Source organism: Dermacentor variabilis, chromosome 6, assembly GCF_050947875.1.
Source record: "Dermacentor variabilis isolate Ectoservices chromosome 6, ASM5094787v1, whole genome shotgun sequence".
NCBI classification, from domain to species: Eukaryota; Metazoa; Arthropoda; class Arachnida; order Ixodida; family Ixodidae; genus Dermacentor; species Dermacentor variabilis.
In genome coordinates, this window is record NC_134573.1 from 173,076,985 (window position 1) to 173,102,815 (window position 25,831).

At 48.0% G+C, this 25,831-nt stretch overlaps 1 protein-coding gene across 1 annotated transcript; it reads left to right on the top strand.

Moving 5' to 3' along the window:
• Positions 1 to 1,566: 1,566 nt before the first annotated feature.
• On the top strand, positions 1,567 to 25,483 carry LOC142585814 (metabotropic glutamate receptor 3-like). The gene is made up of 7 exons (XM_075696838.1): positions 1,567 to 1,891; positions 6,234 to 6,359; positions 6,480 to 6,640; positions 10,704 to 10,907; positions 16,543 to 16,838; positions 20,318 to 20,639; positions 21,475 to 25,483. Exons 1-7 carry the CDS (start codon positions 1,567 to 1,569, stop codon positions 22,726 to 22,728), a joined length of 2,688 nt encoding a protein of 895 aa, XP_075552953.1. The 3' UTR covers positions 22,729 to 25,483.
• Positions 25,484 to 25,831: the final 348 nt, after the last annotated feature.

Genomic DNA, 25,831 nt, shown 5'->3' on the forward strand with positions numbered 1-25,831 from the left:
CCTCACAAGTGGCCGGGTTCATCGCGGCCGCTCGGTCACCCACCTCGTTCACCTTCGAACGACCATGACAAATACATCGAAAAAAATAAAAAAAAAGCTGGAATAAACTAAACATAGAGCACTCGTTTAGCATGACCACGCAGATAGCTATGCATGATGACTTTTGGTACATTAGTCAGAATTAAATCATTGCGGATGGCCAGACTCATTTGTCAGCATAGTTATCCGTGACGCCCGCATCTGCGGCAGCTCCGCGTTCTTGTCCTTGCAATCACACCCTCATCGCAACCCCTGCACTATAGCAGTATGCATCGTATTAATGTACGTGGGGTTGCAGCTATAACATGAAGCGCTCTAGCACTCAATCGAGACCGTGCTCGAGAGTGAACAGACGACGCTATGACGCAGCGAGTGAGGCGGCGTAGTACCACGTGCAGTTTCACGATCATGCCTCCGATTGGCTAACGGTAGATGCAGCTCCCATTCCAGTGCCACATCAATGCGGAATATAGCGTGCGCGTCGCGACTTCCTAAACTGCAGCTTCTGCATGGTGACACACGCGACTTTTCCGCAGCTCCGCTCTACGTGACCAGAAGCCGACGTACAGCTCCGCGATCACGTGAACATGACATCATATACTGTCTCTTCTCGCCACATCTGGCAGCTTTCACGCTACTTGACACCGTTTTTTCCTTGCTCGAATAAGGACAATCTTCCTTAATTTATAAGGTAAGAGGAGTGGTCGAAAGACGGCCAGCAATTAAAAAAAAAAAATACGCCGGTTCAACTCCACGTTGGAGTCTAAATGACGCGCTTCTTGTTTGTGTGAGCAAAGCAGCAGCCGTAGCGATGGACACGAGCAAAGTTCCGTCGCACGTAGCTTTTAGCTGTCCGTGTCATGAGGAACAAAGCGGTGTATGATGCTTGTAGAGAGAAGAATGTCGATAAGACGTGTATGCACGGAAAAGTACGACACACATCTAAATGAACTTAAGGCTTCATAACCCTAGGTGTCACAGTGGCACATTCTTTCTGGAGGATTGGCCACGAATGGGCACATACCCAGTTGCACATATACCCAGCGTCGAATTTGCCTATTCAGGCACATACCAGCAGCCCAAGTGCCCACTCGGCAAGACTGCAGCCAGAACATACCCAGCTATACCCAAGTTGTCTGCGCATACTTATGGAGCCATGTCCTATACAGCATTTGACTTCATTTTCTAGTTATCTTATACTCTGCGAAGCGGAGTGCATTTACTCTCCTTGTACCCGATCAGAGCGAACGTTCTCCATTGGAGGGCATAAGGACACCCGAATGAAGCCAAACATGCGAGAAGTAGCCGCTCCTGCAAAAGCAGTTGGCAGGGCTCTCCTTCCTCTTATATAGAATGAATATTTCGTGCGCTTTCAGTCGCTTTCCATGTTATACACTCGTGAGGCACATTACTAAAATTTCGGCCGAAATAATTCCGCGCGACGCTAACACTGTTTTCTTTTTCTCTCTTTCTTCCTCCTTCCCTTTTTGGTCTTTCCTAGATCTACCCAGGTAACCCACGGTCCAGATGGCAAGTTTCAAGTCAACATCGTCCGCTCGAGCGCAGCGGTCGCCCTTGGTCGCGCTGGCGCTGTCCCTGTGGCTGCAGTGGTTGGGCAGCGTGGCCTGTGCCGACGACCCGAGTCCGGCCATCTACCCTGGCCAGGCGAACATCGCGCTGATGATGCCGCTGCGAACCGCGGTCAGAAACGGCACCGGCGACGCCGCGGCGGGATCTGGCGGTGACGGCGCGTGCGGCTCCCTGGACCCGCGCCGGGTGCGGCTCGCCCTGGCCGGAGTCTGGGCGGCGCAGCAAGCGAACTTCAGGAAGGCCCCGTCTGACTTCAACCTGGGTACGCGAGCGAGCTTCCTTTGTATAGTTGACCCACCACCATAGATACGCGTTGCATGCAATACAGTCAGCAACGGCATGGGACACATTCGCGATGCTTTCTGTTTTCTAAGTGTTCCTGGCCGATCTATTGGCCGGTTACCTCCGCTAATAACACGTCTAACATCATGATTGACAGGCAGCTATTCTTACGAACAATTCTGGCATATAAGAGACGTTGGACATATCATGAGCGAAGGTGACCAGTCAATGGATTGGCAAGGGACACTTTCGAATGGAAAGCCTTGTGAATTCGGCTCTGGATATTTCCATAACGGCAAATCTTCCATTTTGATGCGCTTATTCAGCAGGGCATATATTGATATATACTTGTTGTGCCGATCCCCAAAGCATGGCAGTTTTTTGTTTTAGGGATACTAAGGCGCAATATTAACTTAGTTTATTATGGTCTGATCTGGGGGAGGGGTGCGTATTCACAAAAACGCGCTTACGCTATAATTGTTATTAAAAGCAAATTTCAACCAATCTTGTTGCTGGACACATTATTAACACATTATTAACAAAGACTACCGGCCAATGTCAAAGTGCACTTATGAACGGAAACCTTTGGGAATTCGACCCCTGATCTGCCTTTGCTTGGGAAAATAGTTTGCAGTTAAGCGAAGAGATTGAAGCGAAATGTCTGCCTCTTCGAACTTTATATCCGAAAAGCAGCGCCAGTGCTTTAGTACGACGTCACTAATTTCAAAGTGTTGTCACCCGTTAGCGGCCGCTTTCTGTTCAGAAAAGAAATTGCGAATACTCACTAAGTTGAATGTTTTATTGTTTTAGCATGTCAACGTAATCTTTACATGACGATAAACAATTAACTAGGCCCCAGCACACGCTGCCCGATTGTCGTTACGACACGTGGAGTTAGTGCGACGTGTTCGCGGTGACGTCGCAACACGTCTTTCGTCTTTTTTTCTTCTTTCCCGGCTTATAACAGGGCTGCCCTCCCCGCAAGACTAACGCACGTTTCAGGCATTCCGAAGGTGCAGTTTGTAAACCCGGCTAATGTTTCACTGCCTGTCAAACTGTCAAACGCGAGCAGTATTAACACACACACACACACACACACACACACACACACACACACACACACACACACACACACACACACACACACACACACACACACACACACACACACACACACACACACACACACACACACACACACACACGCACACGCACGCACGCACGCACCGAGGGCCAATCGTCGCCGGCTCTCCGCGACTACCGACACAGCGCTGTCATGCCAAGTGTCTTTTCCTTCGCCGCCTACACGAAACGTAACAATTACTCTTCTTTTCCTTCTTGGCATGACGACTACGAATGAGGCTCATTCACTCTGAGGATTCGAGAAAGCGCAATGGCGACCTGCGCCGTTCGCGAGAGCGTGAGAGTGGTTTCCACGGCCACGCTTGTATGGCCTGCGCCGTTTTGCCTGCTGCGTCTGTTTTTTCCCATCAGATGCCGATGACTTCGAGCGAGCTTCCCTGCCCGTGCCCCGTTCCTTTCCTTCTTCTGAGACATACGCGCGCGCCGCAGTGACGTCAAGAATCCGCAAATCGATTCCCCATTTGCATAGCAGGCTAAATGATAATTAAAAAGTGCTCCCATGCACAGAGACGGCTTTAGTGATTTGTAGGCACTGCAGGGTACTTAAAGAAAATAGACGAGCGAACTCCGGAGCCAAGCCAGGATCACAGTGACCGGTTCATTTAACTGTTATACGAACAAGGAATACAATAAACAGCTCCGAATAATTTGACGGCTATACGTATAATAAGCCGACCTGCGAAGACGTGAAGGTGGTGAGGATAAACAACCGGCTATTCAGGAGCGAAGAAAATCTTTTAAAGTTCTCTTATTTAATCTTCCAATAGATTCTATGTTTTATTATCTTACTCTTCCGAGGTAATGATATTTGACTTATCAAAGTGAATTATTTTCCGCTTCCCATTTGTAACAAGTTATACCTATCAGAAAACACCAAAGAAAAGAAAAGAAAAAGTTAGACAGAAATAGAGAAGCTGGGAATCGGACAATAGCCTAGTTCAATTGGTAACGATGATGTTTCGAACTTCATTACTTATAGCCAGAGGCGAGAGAAAAGTTCTTGTGTATTTGAGAAGCGTTTGGTTTAGTCGGATTATTCTTACTAATACTGTTCCAGCCAGCGAACTACCCCATTTCTTTAAGTCACGTGAAGCGCATAAGGAGCTGTTTTCTGGCTAAATATAAGCTCCGAAAAGCTGATACATCACCCCGGTACTAAGAAGGTCGCGCAGCGAAGCTCTCAAGAGGCAGTGCCTGTCGATTGCGCGCGCTCATCTTTAAATAGCAGAGAGCTTCTTTGTTACTAAAGTACGCCGTCCACTTCCGTATTATAAAGCCAAATGCGGCCTAAACGGTTTCGTCTTCTCGTGCGCTCTCTCGACGACGGGCATTTTGTCCGCCATTAAGAGGTAATTTCCCCCTTACTTTCCCCGAAGCGTCAGGCAAGTGGAAAGATGCGCGGACGATTCGCGAACGAACAAAGCTGCCTTCCACCGTCGACGGTGCCGTGTTTATTCCTCAAACTTTCACTCACGGCTTCTGATGATATCGCGCACATTAATGAAGTGACTGTCCCAGTTACGCGCGAGCCGTCTGCTGGAGAAGGGAAAGAAAGAAAGAAAATAGACGAAGGAAGGAAGGATACAAGCATTAAAGGGGTTCACCAAAACCGGTGAGAAAGAACGAAACGAAGTGCGGGAAATTCCGCCGGTATAACCTTGGCTTGGCGAGCACCTCGCGGGAGCGCCGAGGCTCGTATAGCGAGTCGCATTACGCGTGCCTTCCTCGAACGGAACGACGCAGATTGAAATAGATAAAGGAAAAGAAAAAAAAAGCGAGAGAGGGTAATACACGAAGGGACGGAAGCTTAAAAAAAAAGAAAACGAAAACAAACGGTCCGTCGTAATCACAAACATCCCCTTATGGAGTTTCGCATAGCCGACAGACGGCGATGCACCCTATCGGCCATTTCATATATAGCATATAAACACGCACTTTCCCGAACTCGACAGGTGCAAGCTTCTTTCCTTGTGGCGTCTTTCGCAAAGGACTGCGATTATGGTCTGCTTTTCGGCTACGCAGACCTTCCGCCGTCGATGCGATGACGTTCATTAAGGCCGTTGAATCAAGTGCGTTGACTCGTTTCTTCAGCTTTCAGTAATACTTAAATTAAGTGAAATAATAATAATAATAATAATAATAATAATAATAATAATAATAATAATAATAATAATAATAATAATAATAATAATAATAGTAATAACGCTCTAATTTACAAGACCAGGAACTACCGCATGTTATCATTAGTCACATTGTCTGTCTTGTCTGTCTCGCTTTCTGCTCCCTTCACCTTAAGGGGAAGCTTTATTTCGGGTGCTCCTATCTAAATACATGTAAAAGGAGAATTCGTTTTTCTCGGCAACCACCGCACCAAATTTGACGAGGTTTGTTGCATTTAAAAGAAAAAACTTCAGATCTAGTGACTGTTTGTTTCGACATTTTGACTTAGGTCGTCATTTCTTTAATAAAGATGAGCAAAACTCGAAAATTTTCAGGAAATTAAACTGTCAAGTTTACAACTCTGTCACTCAGAAATTCAAAATGATATCACAATTTCATGAATTGCACCTAAAGCGGACAAAATTGATATGTTACCTATGAATCTCAAAAAATTTAATTATAGTTATATGAAAACACAGCTTTTTGGAGAACCCTTGTACACAACGTAACAAATTCACGTAAGGTACAAAATTACATATGGGACTTCTCTGCTTTTAGTGATCTAATGGGTGCCATTTACAGAACTGCGATGTCCATTCTTGATGCAGAGCTATTAATTTGTAAACTTCGTGCTTCTATATTTTTCAAACTTTCGTATTTTGAAAATCTTTTTAACAAAATTCAGGCCTTAAATCGAAACTCCGCTTCCAGCAGTCACTAGAATTTAACTTTCTCTCTCAAATGTAACACATTTCATTAACATCGGTACAGGAGTACCTCACAAAAACGTTTTTGCGTTTTACGTGTATTTGAATGTCGGAATTTGGCCCGAGCTAAAGCTTCCGCTTAAGAACTTCTTAAAGCGCAATGAAGACACGGGACAGAAGAAACGACGGTACAAGGCACGTCTGCCGCGTCTCTTCGTTACGCTTTAAGAAAGTTCTCAAGATGAACGACGACCAACTTAGCCCGTTCGTTCATGCTGCTCTCTCGCGTCACGATCTCCCTTCGGTTTCCAGGCGTCTACCTGTACGACACCTGCGGGAGCGACAACGTGGCCCTGCGGCAAAGCGTGCGCGTCATCCACCAGGCGGGACACGTGCGCTCCATGGCCTGCCCCACCACGAGGGTGCCGCCCGTGTTCGGTTAGCGGCCCATATATACTATACGCCGCCGTTGCATCATTCACGCTGCGCGCGCGCGCGCGCGCGCGAGTGAGTGATCACTTGCGCTATAACGTTTCCCATCCGCGTCGTCGAACGCAGGTGCCATATTGCAGGGAGAACTGGATGCCGTCGAGACGGCGGCCAAGACGCTCGCCTCCTTTTCCATACCCGCGGTGGCCGCCAGGGACGTTCCAGCCGACAGCGTCCGCAGGCTGCGCAACCTCTACAGCACCGCACCGGCGGCCACTTCGCTCGCAAGGGTTGGTCTCGGTTGACGAGGGAGATACGCTTCAGTGAACAATCCTGGTTAGGGTAATGATCGAGCCCCTAGCTCGAAAAACTCGCTAGTCGCTCGCATCATTGCCGATCCGATGTAAACGGCGAGTCATACCGTTCGTGTCAGGTGGATGTGGCCTGAGTCAGCCACTCGGCAATGGGGGTCAGGGGGATTTGAGTTTCGGTGTACCTTATTAATACCGGCCGAGAACTATTCCGTGTAGGGACTGGTACAAGACCTCACCCCCGCTATCAAAGTGCAAATACTGCAACGGGCACGCCAACACAACATACACTCCATGGGAATGTGGACCCCTACTTCCGTCACTTGTTTTAGATAACAACAGCGACGAAAAAAAGAAGAGAAAGAAAGGCAAGGAGGTTAGCCAGAACGAGAAATACGGTTTGCTACCCTGCACTTGGAGACGGGGGAGGTAGAAAGGTAAGAAGAAAGCAGAGAGTGAGAGAGAGCACGTGCACAAACTATCACAGCCTGTTACGGGCACCACACGCAATCACAGCAAACGACTAATCACTGACCTGTAATCACAGGAATCACAGCAAATGACTAGTAACACTAGTCAGTGCTAAAGTTCCTTGTGGACGTATGTTGTCCTTCAGGATAGCAACGACGCATTCGAAGCCCTCTGCTGCGACGGCGTTTAGGTCGGTAAAATGATTCGTTCTGACAACGGTCTGTCATCAATGTGAGCTATGGCGAAATCGCGAGTGATCGTCTCTGTGAACTGTATCGAGGACAGTCGCACAAAACGCGTACATTAAAAAGATCCATGTCCGTTCGCGACAGCACGTCGATGCCAGTAGCAGCTCGACACGACGGCATTAAACGCTATAGCGCAACACATTTAAAAACGATGGTATACGAACACGCGGGTGGCCTGAGCGTAACGCAATAAGCCCTGCGCATACTGAGCCTCACGGCGCACTCTGTTGCCGGAACAAAATGCTGACTCATGCCCTGAATCGAGCGTGGCGTGGATGAGCTGCGCCGAATCGCGCCCCGGCGCAGATCGGTGCCGATGAATTATGTCACGCTGCGTGATACGGACAGAATCAGCGATGTTGTGCGTCCTTTGCACTACCTTTTAAACCCACGCGAACAAAGGGGAGAGAAAGAAAATAAAGAGAAAAGAAGGTCAACCGGACGACCACTCTGGAGTGGTGAAAGGGGATTTTCGAATAGGTTATGCTACATTATGGTGAACAGCATGAGCGAGATGATGAACAACACCGCTACAAAGACAGCAAGTGGGCCTGCTGCACTTCGAAAATTGCAGTTGGGCGTCAACAACTTCTAGTGCCAGCGACGGAGGTGGCCATAGGCCAAGAGAATTCGCGTTTCCGAAAATGTACTTCAAGCTGCTTTAATTCTTTCATCGCAGGAGCTAGTTTCCACAAGAAATATGCGCATTACTGAAACGACAAAATGGTAAGATAATCTAAGCAAACACCTTTGAATAAAGAAAACGAGTTTATTCGATAGAAACTGATGAGATTCGTAGTGGTCAGTACGTGTAACTACCATGCTTGACTGCCTCCCCGAACTGCCTGTGGAACTCAGCAAAACAGCTTTTATGTTTTCAAACACAAAACATCATATATTCAGGGTGCTTCTAACGCAAGTGATGAGCACTCTTTGTCGCCAGCACCTTCCACACCACCTTGTCGTGCAACCGCACGAGAAGCTCCACCGCTGTCGCTGAGCAAGCGAAAGATGTCCATCATCACAGGTGTCCGGGCAGAGCTAGAAAGTTACTTTTGCCAGGAATTAAAAGCAGCAAGGTTGAAAAAAAGTGTACGTGAACGGCAAAAAAAGGGCTACAGTGGGACACAGAGAAATAGTTATAGAATGATATTCATGTGCGGTAAACCACGACGCTTTCAGAGTTAACGCGGCCTGTAGAGAGAGCAGCTGGTCGTCGTAACGAGGGCAGAGACATGCCAGCTGTTCGACCGACCATTGGCATCGACAGCACTGGCACCTTTGTGTACCGGCCGTTTCAAAGGGGAAGCAATTTAGGAGCGAACAGACTGGAAAGGCAAACAACACACAGCGTGCTGACGTAGCGCTCTTTATTTGTCTTCCTCTTCTCTTGGTTGGTGCGTGTGTGTGCTGAAGGCGCTGAGCTACAACTCTCAAGGATGTCATACCAACAAGCTCGGTTTGCTTCAGCGTATATAGACATTAAACGGTTACTACGACATAGCCCACAGGAACCACAAAACATGTGGAGTGACCGTGTAGCTGTTTTCACTCGCGCTCATAGCTATCAGTCGCTGCAGTGTGGTCGTGAACGGTCAACCTCACCTAGCGACGGCAGCTTTGCCAGCGTCACGGTGGCGTTCCTCGAAAGGAGTCTGGAAGCGTAGTGACTACTGACGTTCGATTGACTGCTTGTCACTTCTTACATCCGAGGTGTACTGTTGTTGACAAAAGTTTATTCATTTAAGCTACACCAGAAGTTTATTGCTAATGCATCAGAAGTCGAGGCTCAGGGAACGGTGGATCGAGGGCCTAGTACGACGACCACGGTGATAGTAATTTCAATTGACTTTGAGTTCGAACATGAACCATAAAACACATTATCACTGCGCATGCGTGCCACTCGCCCCCCCCCCCCCCCCCCCAAGTCCTCCGACTGAAATACTCAATTTCTTTCTTTGCGATGCCAAGACAAGCGGTGCTAATGCAGTTACCACCTTCTTTTTTGAGGTCAAATGCCTTAAAAACCAATCTGTTACGTTCCGATTTAAACCTACGTGAGACACGACCACGATCAAAAAGCGGGCTGCACAGACATGCTCGATACGGATCATAAGATGTGCTGGCTCTGCTGTTGCTTCTACACCACCGAGCTGTGTTCTTTCAGCCTATCGTTTAGGTACCTTCCGGTATGACCAATATAGCATCGGCCACACGAGAGCCAGATCTTGTAAACCACTCGAGTTATACTCGGAGCCTTCCTGTTTTACACGAACAGGAAGGTTTACGATAAGCCATGCCATGGACAACCTGACACATACGCGACAGTTTGTCCCGGAGCTGAGAAGAAAATTGGGATGGCCGAATTTTGCCGCCAGTTTCTTTAGCTAGTGTGAATTGTTGTAGCACGCATGTGGGGTAATGATCTTGCATTTGATGATTGTTGCTTGTGTAGGTTAAGTGAATTTCATTTGTAGTGCAGCGTTCGTGGTGCCTGGGTATGTTCTCTTAGTGTCCCCGTTTATATTGTGCTGGCAGCATGAATCAATGATCTTGCAACCAACTAGCCCGTTTAACTATGTTGAAAGGCGGGCGAGCGAGATACCTTCATATAGCAAGAGTACTTGAAGGTTTTGTTATTATAAGATTAACAGAAATGAAAGAAACATTAAAAAATGGATAGGTTACGTAATTTTGTCGCGCACATGTCCGAGATATAGAGGCCGATAGATCGAAGCAAATTGTGGATAAAGAAGAATGAACCGTGGCGAAATACAACAGTCAAGATAGCCGATATTTTCGCATATGGACGAAACTTTGGTAAAACCGGTCTTGTCATCCTTGGCATGCTAGTTTTGTGCGGTGTATGGAACGACACCAAGTGTTGTAACCGCCAGCAGCGGGATTTATCGAGACGTTCACCAGCCTAGGCCCTTCGCCTGAGCTCATACTTTTTCTTACCAATCACCAAAACCGGCTTTAACAATTTGACTTCGACACATACGAAAATTAAACGGCAAGAGAAACAAAACAAGCGAGAAAAATTCAAGCATTAAAACTATCCTTACGGCATTTTCTTTCCTGCTGCGTCTGATATGGTTTATATCGATACATTTCAAGCCAACAGATCTAAGATGCGTATTTGGATTGCTCGTCGCAGAAAAAACAAAGTGCTGTTGCTGCCGTTTCAGAGGTCGTTTTCACCTCTCGTCGCTTTCGTCCCATCTGCTTCGGGGGAAACCCCGTGCATTTCAGCGATGCGTACGAGTTCGACCGTCTGCGCGAAGCCCAACGCCAGTTCTGATTTGCACCGCGCGTCGCAGGCCTTGGCGAGCACACTGCGCCGGCTGGGCTGGTCGTACGTGGCCGTGATGTCAACGGCGGAGGACAGGCCCCGCGAGCTGTCGCGGGCTTTCCTGCGCGTGGCCCGCGACATGGCCATCGACATCATGAACGCCGACGCTCCCGGGGGCTTCTCCTACCAGCAGGTGCAGGAGGCGCTGGGCTCCACGAGGCAGCTCGTCCAGGTAACGAGCCAATAGAGAGAGAGAGAGTGGTCATCTTTATTCAATTTCGTGGTGGTTATTCCGTCCCCTTTTGGCTGGATCAACGGGCCTACAGAACAGCTTATAATCGCACTTACGAAGCAGGAAAAGAAAAGAGAAAATAAAAAGGTGCAAACGCAGCTAGGAAAGGAGGAACACACAAAGCACTTAGAGTGTCCGTCTTCTCTTTCTTTCTTTTTCTTTTTTTTTTTGCGTAGAAATCCAAGCAAGACAGAGGTTTACATGAGGACGGACAGATTAAGTGATCAATAGTGGCTGAACAAGGGAAGCTTCAAGCTGGAGCCAACATTCCGACAATAAGCTTGTCTTCGTCTAGACCCTGGTGAAGAGAATATGCCTTTGTCAGGGCTTAAAAGACTAGACGAAAGCAAGTTGATTGTCGGAATGCTGGCTCCTGGTTTAAGCTTCCCTTGTTAGGCCAATGTGGATCTTGTTAGACCAGTGGCCATGTGGCCACTGTTCTGCATAGTTTGATATTAATAACACTAGGGGCAGATATGGCAAGGGTGTCTGCAAGCGACGCCACTATATGACTATTCAGAGAGCATGGGAATGACGGGCAGCATATTCATTTCTCTGAATTTCGTCCTTGTGACTTCGAACATCCTTCTTGAAGCCGACTTGCGATCGTAAATCTGCTTCACATGGCGCTGATAAGCCTCATTTATTAAATTATGGGTTTTTACGTGCAAAAACCACGATCTCATTATGAGGTACGCCGTAGTGGGGGTCTCCGGAATAATTTGGACCACCCGGGGTTCTTTAACGTGTGCCCAAATCTAAGTGCACGGGTGCTTTCGCATCTCGCCCCCATCGAAATGCGGCCACCGTGGATCCCCATATATAGCGCTCAATTTCAACTATTACTCTGTTTTCCGCAATGTTCCTCTGTCAGAATAATACGAACAAAATGAATGGTTCAGATTTTGAAAGAAAATAAAAGACATCTAAACTTGGCGACAGACATACTGGAAAATGTAAATATTAATTTGTGCGTTGGAAATAGCGTGATAAAGTGAATTAAGTGCGAACGTTAAACACCCGAAACGGTGCGAGCCTAGCACCTAACATAATGGAACCCCCAAATATCGTTCGAAGAAGCTGCAATGGTTTAATAACGAAACTATGCCAAATAACAGAGAGAAATCGATACCCAGAATTCCTGTTGCGGTTGAATGACTGCAGCGACATATTTTCCTCTAGTGTGTTTGATGGGAAACTCTATGCCTTTTTTTATACGTCTCTTCTCATTGAGTGTGTTTCACAAGTGCTACTTGAAGATGCCATACAGACAAACCCGGTAGCTTGCCTGATAAGCTAGATCAGCGTATACGAAAGTATGGTCCACTGACCTCCAGTGTTTTCGCGAGGGCTGAGAGAGAGAGAGAGAGAGAGATTCGCGGCCATCGCTTTATCCGGGCACGCCATCCGGGCTTCCACGTTGATCCCAGGTCAAATAAGAAACGCACAAGGCTTTTATTGGGCTGTGAGTAGGACTTCGACTGCATTCAGTGGAGCCTGACGTCAGCACTCCAGTCTCTTGCATGTAACGTCACTTACCTTGTAGCGATCATAGTATGAACGACATATAACCTAAAAAGTAATCCTGACAACGCAAGGTATAACAGAAGTCACTATAATTGTTACACTAGGTTAATATTCCTCCCTGCTACTCGACGATGATGCCGACCCTTGGATTTAGTGGGACGTACCCATAAGCGACCACTGCTGATCTGACGACGACGATGTGCCTTGCTTGCTGTTGGCTGGTTTCCACGTTTCCATGTTTCATATGTCTATTTCATCTTAGGACACCTTTGACAACGCAACAAGTAGCGATCACTTACCCATTACTTTTGAAATTTTGCTTTCACGTCAGGCTCGTATTGTATATACAATATGGCAAAGACGGCTCATTAATTATAACACTTATAAATCTGCTATAAATGCAGATTTATCAGTGCTGACCACTTGTGAGTAGCAATGGAGAGCTGACTCTGTGGTATCGCTTTTAAAGTCTGCTATTCAGCCCGCTGAGTTTGCGGTTATGTTTGGCAGCTCGCCGTCAATCTAATCTTGGTGGAATGAAGCTTACACACGGGATTATAGACGAAGAAAATCAGCGTGGAAAAGTCACCAACATAATCATTCACCGAAAGCTCGGATGGACTATAATTTATATGCAGCTATGTTCAAAAGAATTGTGGCGATAGCAAAATACGAACAAAAAAATGCGCTACATTCAACTTTGTCGAAACCAGAAAGGAAATTGGCCCTTTTTAGCTTTTTACGAAACAAAAAGTTTGTTTTACAGTCCCTATGGTCCCATTCTGCTATTCTATCTCCCAAAGAAGCGGCGGATTCACTAAATGAGATCGCGAAAGGGCTTGAAGCACGCTTTTCTTCACAGTGTCCCAGACCTATAAGGTTGAAAAGTTGGCATCTGAGTTTGTAAAAGTTTCCATGTAAAAATTATCCGATGTCATCTTAACTACACATCAATCGGCTCCTGGACCAGACGGTATCCGAACTACTATGATTACATTATCATTTAACTCTTTCCCAAATGAACTCTTGAATATAGTTAACTGTTCACTACAATATACATGGATTCCGACCTCTTGGAAAATTGCAGAAATCGTGCTATAATTTAAAAATAAAAACCTCGGATATATCTTGGACAACATTCGGCCAGTTGCCCTTACTTCGAATCCAGTCAAAACTGTAGAAAAAGTAATCCATGTCGGGCTCAATGACTCCACTTCTTCTCAGGGTATTCTGAGCTCGAGACAGATAGGATTTCCTCAGTGTTCCATATGGTTAGCTCACGTTGATTTAGAAAGCCGCATTCGAATCGCAGCACTATCAGGAGATGTATCAGCATTGGTAACTTTATATATTGCAAAAGCATATGACAATATCGAATTTTAGTAAAGTAGTAAGTAAGAGATCCTATTCCAGACTATCTAGTGGCCTGGGTACAAGAGTTCCTTTCGGGTACAGCAATCTTTTGTCTCAAGGACGGAGTGACATCGGGTACCTATAAACAGGCGAGAGGCATACCACAGGGATCTTACACCACTTTTGTTTAATATTTTGTTATCTTCTTTCCCAATTCATCAGAATATGCAACTCTATCTATATGCTGATGACGTTGCATTTTTTCTGCTCATCACGGAATATCAATACGTTACACCAAATTTTGCAATCATATTTGTCTGAACTAGAGTCCTGGCTGGACGAACTGTCCTTTTCGCTTAACGTCAAGAAATGCTCGTTACTTGTGTTTCCATTGTCAAATCCCGTTTTTATTTCTCTTCATTACCGAAACAAACCGATACTGCAAGTTGCAGCCTTGAAGTAATTAGGGATAACTTACGATGGTAAGGTAAACTGGCAGCAACAAATCGAATCAAATGCTAGGAAAGGGGAACGTGCAATGGCATTGTTGCGCCGGTTCAGTAATAAAAACACAAGGATGCGTAGAGCTACGTTGCTTATGATTTATAAACTTTACGTCCGCCCAATTGTCGAATACTGGCTGTGTTCTTTTTTCAGAATTAACACGGCAAGCTGGGCGAGTTGGTGATTGAACATGTTCCTATGGGTGGGCAGCGCATTGTGTACTTCCTCTTTCGTCCGAGTGCGCCGCCAACCCATATGAACGTGTTCTTTTTTCAGGGTGTGCAGCATACAAACTACGACCTTTATTTAATATTACTACAAAGGCAAGCGCTGCGCCTCTGCCTTGGGCTGCCAAGTTTCGTGGCAAACGATGTACTTTATTTGGAGTCTGGAATTATTCAACTTGAATCCAGATTTAAGCAACTTACTGTCCTGACCTTCCTGAAGCTTTGTGATGCATCCATCTTCCATTTGCAACCCGTTTTCATCGATTCTCCCGAATTATTTTTCACAACCGGTTGGCGGCGTTATCAACAGCCACAAGTTGTTTTTGTTCAGGGATTGTTATCGAAACTTCAAGTTCGTCTGCCGAACCTGATTTCTCCAAAATCTAATTCGTTCAAGGTAAAACTGATCTTCGATGATATTTTTCCAAAACACGCAAAATTTCTTCCGGCGCGCATACTTGAAGGTCTCCTTCAAGATCATCTTAATCAATTTTTGTCTCACTTAATAATTTCAACGGACGCATCACAAAATTTAGAGAAGGCCGGTGTTGGCATCTTTTCAATTCAACTTAACTAGTCTTTTTGCTCTCCGTTTCGCCGATTACACTCCAATATTCCTTGCTGAATTCTTGGCGATGATTTTGGCCATCCGAAAAATGGGTCCACAGATATCTAAGGTAATAGTGGTTACAGACGAACTTTCGGTCTGTACGCATTTAACTTCAACTAATCAGTCACACCTGTTGGGTATATTTTCGACTCCTGTCCCAGACAATTTGTCTGAAGTCCGCTTTGTCTGGGTCCCCAGACAATAGTGGAATTTTTTTAAGTGAATCAGGTTGGCGTCGTCATCGCTAAATGGTCCGGTCTTAAATGTTCTTCTTGATTTCTCTTTTACAACAGGAGCCAGATTCAAACGCCTTTTATTGTTGACTTTTAATGAGTCATCCATACTTTCTGCACATGATATTCAACATCTAAAATTTCAGTGGAACACGAGCAAATGCCTTTCGCGCCAATGCGACGTGACGCTAGCAAGTTTTCGCTGTCGAGTTTCCGCCTACATTTTTAGCTACACAGATCTGGTCTATCCATAACTAACCTCTGTTCTTTTTGCAATGAGCCAGAAACTATTGACCATTTCTTCCTTTCTTGCCGCCGCTTCTCCTCCTTTTGCAAAATGTTCCTCATTTTTCAAACTAGAAAACTAGGTTTACCGCTTACAACACCAAACATTTTGTATTTTGGTGCCTGTCATTTAGGCACAAGCCATTGTTCGACGATTAGTGCTCTGCACAAGCTCATTGAAACATCCGGAAGGTTAGGCTGCTAGGATACCGACCATGGGACATTTCATTTCATTGCTATTATTTTTCTTTAGCTTCTCAGTTTATTTTTATTTTTATTTATTTAGTTGATGTATAGGTACTCACAAAATCGGTGTCATCAGCTAATTGCCAAGTGATTCGTTTTAAATGTTCGCCTTTAACCCTTTTGATATGTTGTTGCGTGTTCGTTTCATTCTATACACTGTGGCCAATCCCTCTCGTGGGTACGAGTCATGTTATGAGGTAACAACGACAATAACAATATGTTGGCCAGTGCTTGCTACCTTTGTACACCCTGTAGATAGTATCCCTACTGTGCTTCCGCGTAAATTTCTTGGCGCTATCTTTCTGAATAAAAAAACAGAAGAAAAAGAAAACATGCTGAAGAGGGTTACCTCAAATACTTGTGAGTCGGTAGGTAAAAAACCTTGCCTACCCAAAATTCTGCCGTTAGGCTTTCGGTTGCACCAGAGTGGCAATTTGTGCGAGTTGGTCATCATGTCTATGCCCGTGTCTGTGAGCGCAAAAAGAAAAATATATTAGTTTGCTTTTCGGTTTGGTTACACACCGTGGTCGGTAAAAGAGGAACTTCTAGCTCATTGTCGCCAATTATCTTTTCCAAATGGCGGCCGACAGAGTGGCTGCCGGGCCGCTGCACTCTTCGTGACCCCCGCCGAGGCCAAGGCGTTCCTGGTGAGCTACGAGCCTGACCCTGACGCCGCCTTCTCCTGGGTCCTGGTGACGCCCGGAGACGTGACGGCCTCGCTGGGCGGGTTCCTGACAACGCACAAGCTGCGGCGCCTGCGTCACGTGCTCTTCGCGGCTCCCGACGATGCGCAGCGCCCGTCCGAGTACGGCGACTACCTGCGCGATCTGATGGACAGGGACGGGTCGGCGCCGCTGCTCCAGGAGCTGCGCAAGACGTACTCCAGGTACCACGGTCGCAGACAGACTGCTGCACGCACACCGCGGAGAGATATACGTTGGCTTTAATGGAAACCGGCCTCGCGTGGTACTCCAGTTATATAGAAGGTGACATGACCTACCGTGGTTGCTTAGTGGCATTGCGGTTACAGTGCTGATCCAGAGGTCGCGCGAGATCGAATCCCGGCTACGGCGGCCGCATATCGATGGGGGCTAAGTGCGAAAAGCCCATGCACCTTGCATTGGGTGCACGTTAATGGAGTTCTGGCCGTCAAAATTAATCCGGAGTCCACCAATACGGTTGTGCTGCTAAGCACGAGGTCGCGCGAGGTCAAATCGCAGCTACGGCGGCCGCATGTCGATGAGGGGCGAAATGCAAAACCGCCGTGAACTTAGATTTAGGTGCACGTTACAGAACCTCAGGTGGTGAAAATTAATCCGGATTTCTCCATTACTGCGTGTCTCATGACCAGATCGTTATTTTGTCACGTGAAACCCAAGAAATTTTAAGGTGACGCGTTGGAGGCCATGCACATTCGGAGAACAAGCGCACAATGAGCACGAACAAGTACGGATTCTTCCGCTAATATAAGGTGAACACCACGACGGGTCGTCGACGTCGCGCCTTACGCATATGCTACTGGACTGTAACAAAATATTATTGTGCTGGGTGTTCCATAGTGAAGCTGCTGCACAGAAGATCAGTGCTAGAAGATGGTACAAGATAGGAAGGAGCACACAGACACTGCGCTAACAAATGCCAGCACTTACTACCATGATGCGCCTTTTATACAGAGAAGGAACAACATTACCAAAACCAAGAAAAAAAGGTGACACGCAGCTCATTCTCATCACAATGTAGTAGCAAGAAAATAAATTTCTTTCCTGGAAAGGTTCAGGGAAGGAATGCTGCCACAGTGAACTTTGGGGCGATCAGTCTCGAAAGCATATATTGTTTGTCTTATCAGGGTGTGTATGTAGCGCTTCACGCTCAGAAATCATGGGTATTCTACATTTCCACTGGCGACAACGCAAGGCAAGATTTCCACAGATTGCAAGCTTTCCTGCGTTATTCTTGCACACTCTGCGCCTGTCGCTAACATACCTGCCTCACTGGCCGACATGTCATTTTCCGCACGTCAAACGCCAAGAATGCACTACTTCCTGCGCACATATCCTACAAATCAGTTCTTGTGCTTAACTGTACACACTCGTTACGTGCGCGTGTCAGAATTGACATTTGCGCAGTTGCTAGTGAGCACAATGTGGCTCATTCCTGTCTTGTCCCGTCTTCTCGCGCTGCTTTTTTTGTGATCATGAGCCAAATGGCCTACAAATCAATCCTTGCAAGCCGCTGCAGCGCTTGAATGCGAATGAACTGTCCTTAAGTGCGAACCACCACCTACACTCAACGCTATTTACGAAGCAGCATTGATAAGTGTTACCATAGTAAAGACCATAATCGCTTTTAGTGACTCTAATAAGTACTGGCATGCACGCAGCAGGACATTTAGTGACAGTCTGCGAGACAGGTTTCGCATACTCTTACTGATGGCATCTTCGGCTGGTCGTTCTCGCGCGCGCGCTCCCAAAAGACCAATCTTGTTCGGATGGTCGAAAAGGAGCACTCCGGCTACATTCGGATGGTCCTTTCCGATCACCCGACTCCAGAGCAGAGCGCTCAGAAGCGCTCCCGGTATCGACGTAGGTGCAGCCAACGTTGGGAGCAGCCGATAAAATTGGTCAGTTTCCGGTCACGTGACCCCCGCCCGTTCCCGTGATTGCGCTTATCTACGTATACGCTGGCATGTTTCTCATCTAAACGCAGCCGCCACCGCCGCCACCGGCGGTGGTCGCGCTAGCGGATGTTCCCCTCAGCGTTCGCTTCCTTCCCTCTCACTGCTTCGAAAAACAGCCGGCTGTTCGGTTGGCGCAAGATATCTTAAAATCGTTGACTGTTGGGCCAGTTGGTGCGTCATGTTATGTCGCTGAGTGGAACAAAGAAGGAAGTAAACGATGAGGACAGGACAGACGCTCTTACAACTAAAGTTTATTGCATAGTTTTTTAAGGAAGCGAAGGGGGGCACACATCCGCAGTCAGAAGGAGGATGCAAGGCTCATATAGATTCGCGTGCGGAAGTTGCAAAAGCCTAACGCCTAATAAGAAAACTTATCCCTTTATCCGTCAGCGCTACTGACGGGACACTAACGCACATGGTTGATATTGCGCTTATCTGGCCAGTCTCAATGATTTCCCTCACCAGGCTGTCATTAGACTTGCTGATAATCGTTGCATTGTCCAAGAGCGAAGTGCAATCGCAATCTTTAATGTGCGCAGGTAGATGCATGCCACCCACTGCAGCCTTCGAAGACTATGAGTGCTCCTTGAGACGTTCGTTAACACACATACCCGTTTGGCCAATGTAAACTTTACCATAGCTTAGCAAAATCTTGTTACAGACCTCCGCGGTGCAAGTCACAAAGAGCGTCTATCCTGTCCACATAGTTTCCTTCCACCCTTATTCCGTTCAACGACACAGCAAGCTACCTCCTTCTCAGACGCTGAACCGCGCTCCCTAAAGGGCTGCAGAAAATAGCGCCTCTTCTTCTCCACAATTACTCTCTCTCTATCGTACTTCTCAGAGTGCGTCTGGAATCGGTCCGTTCAGATGCGTAAGATCACTGCGACCATCAGAAGATGACATGAATTTCATTCTTGTAACCTTGAAAACTTGTAACCTTGAAACTTTATAGTTAGCACTCACTGATGTGTTCGACTGCTGCGGCATTTTGTTGAGCCGAACACAGAACATCTGCATGACGCGTGCGGGGTTCTACTATATGAGTTATAGTGACGACTTAATTTACCACCGTCCACCCGCATTCTTGTATATTTGAGCACATGTGCTAAACCTAGCCCTGGCAGTGTTTGCCAGCGGCATTCACGGGCCTATAGTGGCGGATGTGGAGCATCCTTTCAATCGCAGGCGTCACAACGCGCAGGCACTTGAGAGCAGGTCTTTTCTTGCTCTTTCATTCCTCTTTTCTTTTATTAAGAACATGAATCTTATCGCAAATTCAGCCCTCATTCATAATTAATTCTACATTTAAAATAAAGAAAATAGGCAATGCTTCCTACACTTTCCTTGGCTTCATTGTCTTTTCACTTCATATGGTTGCTACGCTCATACGTACGCATGTACGCGCACCTAAGAAAGCACTGACACCGACTGGGCAAAGCAGGAGCGCATAGCATGGAAAGACTAGTTGTTGCGCTTTGTCTGCACATCCTAAATTAATTTTGCGTGTTGTTTGTTTTGCAGCGTTTTCATTCTGCGTTTTCAAAGACAATAAGTTAGCTTAGCCCAGTACGCATGAGCGAAGGCGGTGGCGGTCGGCGTTGCAGGCGCATGTGTATATGGCTCGAAGAGCTGCATCGTTGGCCGATAGGGCCACCAGGCATCACAGGAGAATTCCTGCCCCGCAGGAACGACGTGGTCCGGCGCTGGGACGAAGAGATGAGCGACAGCGCGGACGCAGTGGCCGTCATCCGCGCCGTGTGGGCCATGGGCGCCGCCCTTCGCGCCGTGCAGCGGGTGCAGTGCGGCCGCGGCACCGACTGCCTGTTCGGCGGCCGACAGGGACTCAGCGCGTCCGTGCTCGAGGCGCTCGACTCGCTCAACTTCAACATGGCCGGCGCCGGAGTCGCTTCGCTCAGCGACACGCCGCTCAAGTTCTCGCACGAGAGGCACGTGGCCACGCTCAAGTACGCCGTCAAGGCCGTCTCCACCAACGGCGAAGTGCTGCAGGTCAGAGTTGCAGTGTTTGCGAAACGATCTTCGGCTTGCGTGCGTGGGGCCGTAGCTTCACCCGGTGGGCTGCCGCCGCAAGTTAACCCTCCCTTTGTTGCTGCCGGAACAGCAGCTCAAAACCGTGCCGCGGAGCGGCTACCAAAGAGTACCGTGAAAACCCGATTTAACCTCGAGTGAAAACGCACGATCTTTTTTTTTTTTTGCCTGGCTATGAACAATTCAAGCAGCTTTACTGGCTCAGGTCCTGCTCGTATGAGTCCTGGCGCTCGCTTTATCCGGCGTCTGGATCTGTGACCGCTCGTGAAAATGGCTTCGAGATAATATGATAACGGTGAAGAAAGTCGCTCTGGTGGCTTCCAGCGCAATCTGAGCTAGAGCAAACCCTTGTTTTGCAACTTGTGGCTCCACATGTGAAGTTATAGCACACAGCGAAGTCTCGAAAATTCTAGGAGTGCATGATAAAGGAAAATATTTGCACTGTATTTTTATTGTACGTAGGTGAACTTTGCGAGCTTTCATACCAAGTACGATCAGCCTTGAAGCCTTATTCAGTCATCTAGGTGCTAGAGGTCAAGTTCAGTTTTCCCTAGCTCTGCTTAGCAGAACCAATTCCATTTGTGAAGTAGTGTTAAGTAACGCTTTATCAACGCCGTCATTGCGCTGCAAAAGTAAGATGAGAAGCTTGCATACCACTCCCATCGCTTTTATATCCCTTCGCTGAACCAATGATATCATGGTGGCCAACTGGGACCTGCTCACGTTAGACTCTGCGTTTGCTTACCGCCTTCATTTTTGTGACTAATGGCTTTAATCTATCGCCGTCTTGATATAGATATCCGGCTACATGGACGATACTGGCCTGGAAGTGGACGATGTCCTGGTGCCGACCCGAGGCCCCGTTATACGAGGATCCGCTGTGGAAGCCGGCAAAACCAGCGTCAAGCCTTCCACCAGGCAGCGCTCGTCCAACCTGCGCTCCAGCAACCTGGAGATCCAGAACGAGGGCGAGCCTCAGCCGCTGGGCGACGACGCCACCAGCTCGCCGCCGTTCTCGCAGACGGCCTCGGACGAGGACTACGGAGCTCTCGCCGAGAAGGCGTCCACGTCGTCCGGAGCCGTGCGACTGACCAAGCCCAAGCTCTACACCATATGGATGGCGAAGCCCTGGACGCTGGCCGTCGTCATCATGTCTGGCATCGGGATTCTTCTCAGTGCCTACGTCGCGGTCTTCCTCCTGATGAAGCTTTGCGAAGGCGTCGTGCGCAAGGGCCACCAATTGACGTCACTCCTGCTGCTCCTCTCGGTCGTCAGCCTCTTCTTGTCGGCGCTTCTGTTTACCTTCCGGCCTAGGCTCCGCCTGTGCGCCATCCAGCAGTTGGCACACCACATCAGCTACGCGTTCGCGTTCGGCGCGCTGCTCCTCAAGGGAATGCACTTGAACACCATGCAAAGCACCGGACTCGGGGGCCGCGCCAGCGGTCTCAACCAGCTGCTCACCATATGCTTCCTCGTAGCCGTCCAGCTGGCGCTCGAGGCGCAAGCCTGGATGCTCTCTCCGCCTCGTTGGTGCCGGCTGAACCAGGCGCGGTTCCTGCTGCACCAGGCCTACCCGTGCGTGGTGCTGGCCCTCGCCGTGCTGATGGCCTTCCGGACGCGCAACTGTTCTTATCACCGACGCGACGCCAGAAGCCTGTTGTGCACCAGTCTCCTGGCGGTGCCGATCCTCGCGGCGGGACACACGGCGTTCCTGCTGTTGGGGCCCGGAGAACATCAGATAGCGGCGCTCAGTTTTGCGCTCATCGCCACGGGGTTTCTGATTCTCGTAGGCATCTTCGCTCCGTACCTCAGGGCCCTGCACAAACGAGGCGGCTACGGCCACAAGCCGCTCAGCTACTCGGACTCGTCGGCGTCCGCCTTCACCACCTTCCAGCACCACCATAAGGACAGCGGGTCCACGATGCCCGAGTGCTGCTACGTTCGCGGAGGCCGAGCAGTCACCATCGTGCACCAGTCCAACAGAAACGGCGCAGGGCCGTCTCATCACGTCAGGAACCCGCTCTACATTCCGGGGTCTGCTTACCCGTAGGCGCCGGGAACTTCGAATCGGTCGCACGACCGGCACGCCGCAGGCAGGCAGGACTGCGCGAAGCGCGCTCTCAGGGCTCAAGCCGAGCCTGTGACTGTCCTTCATATTTTGTGGAGAGACATGCGGTTCGACATCCCACCTCTCTCGACGGGTTTAAATAGCCGTGAACTGTGCGAACGCAAGGCTGTATACCTTTGTCAGTGAGCGACATCTTTGCCGGCTTTGAAAGCGCTGCTCGCCTCTTTGAGGACAACGTGTTCCTGTGGCAGACTGTGACCGTGTCGCATGATTTCTCATATGTGCCCACGTCTAAGGCTGGGTTAAGGGAGAGCCACAGGTGCTGCAGCACCGGACCTCAACCCCTGAGATTAGGCGTAAGGGGGCCACGTGTATCACGATATGCGGAACCGAGGCCCCTATAGCCGCCATTGATCCACCCATCCGCCTCTGTAAGGAGCTGTGAAGACTATAGCGAAAAGCTTTCTTTCCTTTCTTCTTTTTTCTTGTTTTGTTTTCTTCTTCCAAGATTATTTTTCCTTATGCGTGCTGGCGCTAACCAGTGAGATGAGTGCATCTTTGTGCCTAAACGATGTGCCTTCGAACGTGGAGTGAACGAGACATCGCTATAGAACACTTTCCGCGTTATGTTACAGGTACTGCGGATGCGCATTTAGGCATAGACAATGTTTTGCTTCGTAAGGCGCTAACGTATGTTTTCGCGAACACTGTTGGCAGAGCGTGCCGACAACATTTGTGCGCGAAGGCATGCGGTGTAGGAAGTAATTCTTTGTGTCATAGAACATCCTATGTATAGACCCCAGCGCAGCTGCATACAGCGCGATAACGGTGCGTCCAGAAGCGCATACGCGCTGTGTGCTGTAGGCTAATGGTTCGAGATAAATTGCTTTTGCGCATGCGTCGTCAGACACAAGCTCGTGCTTTTCGCTACGCAACTGACTCGTACTGTTCCCGTTTAACAGCTATACCGCCCTACGCGAGGCGAGCCTGAGCAGTCATAAAGGTGCAAGCCCGGGGCATGTCTTGTCGCCTGGCGTGACAGATGAATCATCGCTCACTGCAGCGGCTGATTTAATAAAGCTGATGATGCTGATGATGATAATCAAATTCCCCTTAGAAACATGGCGGTGGCATGTATCACTACCTTCCAGAACACTAATTAAATTCTTGTTCAACTTTAATGTCATATTTCCACTCCTCTAGTCTATAAATAAACGCAAGACCATGCACCAGTTCTTATTCGACGTTACTTTGAAAGATTAGTGGATATAAATGGAGAAGAATCAAACGTCTCTTGTTAATGTTGAACGAGCCAATTTTTTTACCATCTCATTGCCGTCTTTAATTTCTAAGGCTTCGTGGAGAGTGATGACATTTTTAGTCCAAATGAAAGACGGCGTCGAAGAGAGTTACGAGACAATAGTATATTGCCGACCGTGGCTTGGAATCGCTTCCACAAAATGATTTGCTTTCCGCATCGCAAGGGACTACTGTGCTACTTGTGACGACTGCGGCAGCGAAGTAAACTATCGAACATGTTCTTTGCCGATCTCCTCGCCATACAGTACAGGGACACCCAATCCCGACGGCGTTGGTCTGTCTCGACTACTAACCTTTTCCGCAGCAAGCAATCCTGGGGGGCCAGCATACGTTCTTCACGCCAGAAGTCGGTGAAGGCACTATTGAAGTTTTTTTACACGTTAGAGTTCCCCATTAAGGAGATTGATACTCCTGGGCGTTCCCCACCACCTCTTTCTTTCTTTCGCTTTCTTTCTTTCTTTCTCCGCTGTTTCTTCCTTCTTTCTTTCTCCTTTGCCCTTCCATCTGCGTAGGGCAGCAAAGAAGAAGCTTCTTTGCAAATTAACTTCCCTGACTTTTACATCTAATTTACCTCTCTCTCTCACTCTCTCGGTGACATATTTATCTACTTCTGGATGTACACCCTGGCATTATAACAAGGTGTGTGCAATTGTCTCGGCAGTACTTTTACACGATAAGCACAAGTAATCTCTTTGGGAAAACGTCTTTTTTTCGTAACTTCGCGTTCCTAGATAGCCTGCCTCAAAAGGAAGCACGGAGGGCAGCGCCTCCAGTGGTGGCTCGCCATTACTGCACCGTTTGATGAGGAGGAAAAAAAAATTCTCTCGACTCTGCGCATTCCACGAGATGGCGCTGGCGCACGCTCCCGGTTTGGAGACAACTGCGCTGGGGACAGTATGTAGCTATCGTTCCATGCTCTCGCGACGTCTGTGTTTCTTCTTTATTTTTCGTATTTCTTATAACAGACAGATGAACATTGAGCTTAGGACATTCTTCGGGAACTTCACAGGTGCCACTGGCAGCCTCTACTATTTGTTCCCTAATAAACGGGTGCTGTGTGCCATTCCTATGTCTTTTTCGCATGGTGGAGAGGAGAGAGGTGCTGCTAAGGTAACCAAGACACGAAAGCTGTCTATATCTGCGCTCAAACAGTATTACAAGTCGACCACTTGGGCGCAAACAAAGCATGAAATGGCGTTTTATTTCGTGGAACCTGTGCCGTTTCTTCTCCACTCGTCGCCTTTATTCTCTACGGCGAGAAAATCCGACTTTTAAGGCGCGGTGAAGCTTGGTGATGAGCTCTTGGGTATGTATCTGTTGTTATGTTTCTGTATTTTTCCTGCGTACGGAAAAACGGAAGAACCGAATTTGACAGTTGTCGCTGTTATGAAAAATAAAGTATTATTTTACGCCCGTGTCCGTTGTGTGTGCGCTTTCCGTTATAACGTTGCTACAACGGCGGCAGTGAAGTTACGATTAAGTGCCGTAAGTAAGCATGTTATTAGGAAGGGGCATCCTCTCGACATTGCCAACTGGAAATTGTTGGTACTCTTTTTTTTTATTGCGATAAAGACTTGCCCTTAAGGCATAATTCTTGGTGCGCATATGTGTACTATATGTGAGCTGTGAGGCCTGTGTTCTGTATGGATTGAAGCAGTGTTTTGTGGAATCTGTTGTTATGTACCCAGCGGTCATAGCTGGTTGTCACATTGTAGTGGAGGCCGGCTTGCAGTAGGAGACGCGAGCGTTCCGATTTGAAACCAGT

Bases quoted from the DNA above. Each gene is read 5' to 3' on its own strand.
- LOC142585814 (XM_075696838.1), top strand. From the start codon at position 1,567: ATGGCAAGTTTCAAGTCAACATCGTCCGCTCGAGCGCAGCGGTCGCCC. The intron at 1,892-6,233 runs GTACGCGAGCGA...TTCGGTTTCCAG, and splicing joins CCCGTCTGACTTCAACCTGG to GCGTCTACCTGTACGACACC. The intron at 6,641-10,703 runs GTTGGTCTCGGT...CGCGCGTCGCAG, and splicing joins CGGCCACTTCGCTCGCAAGG to GCCTTGGCGAGCACACTGCG.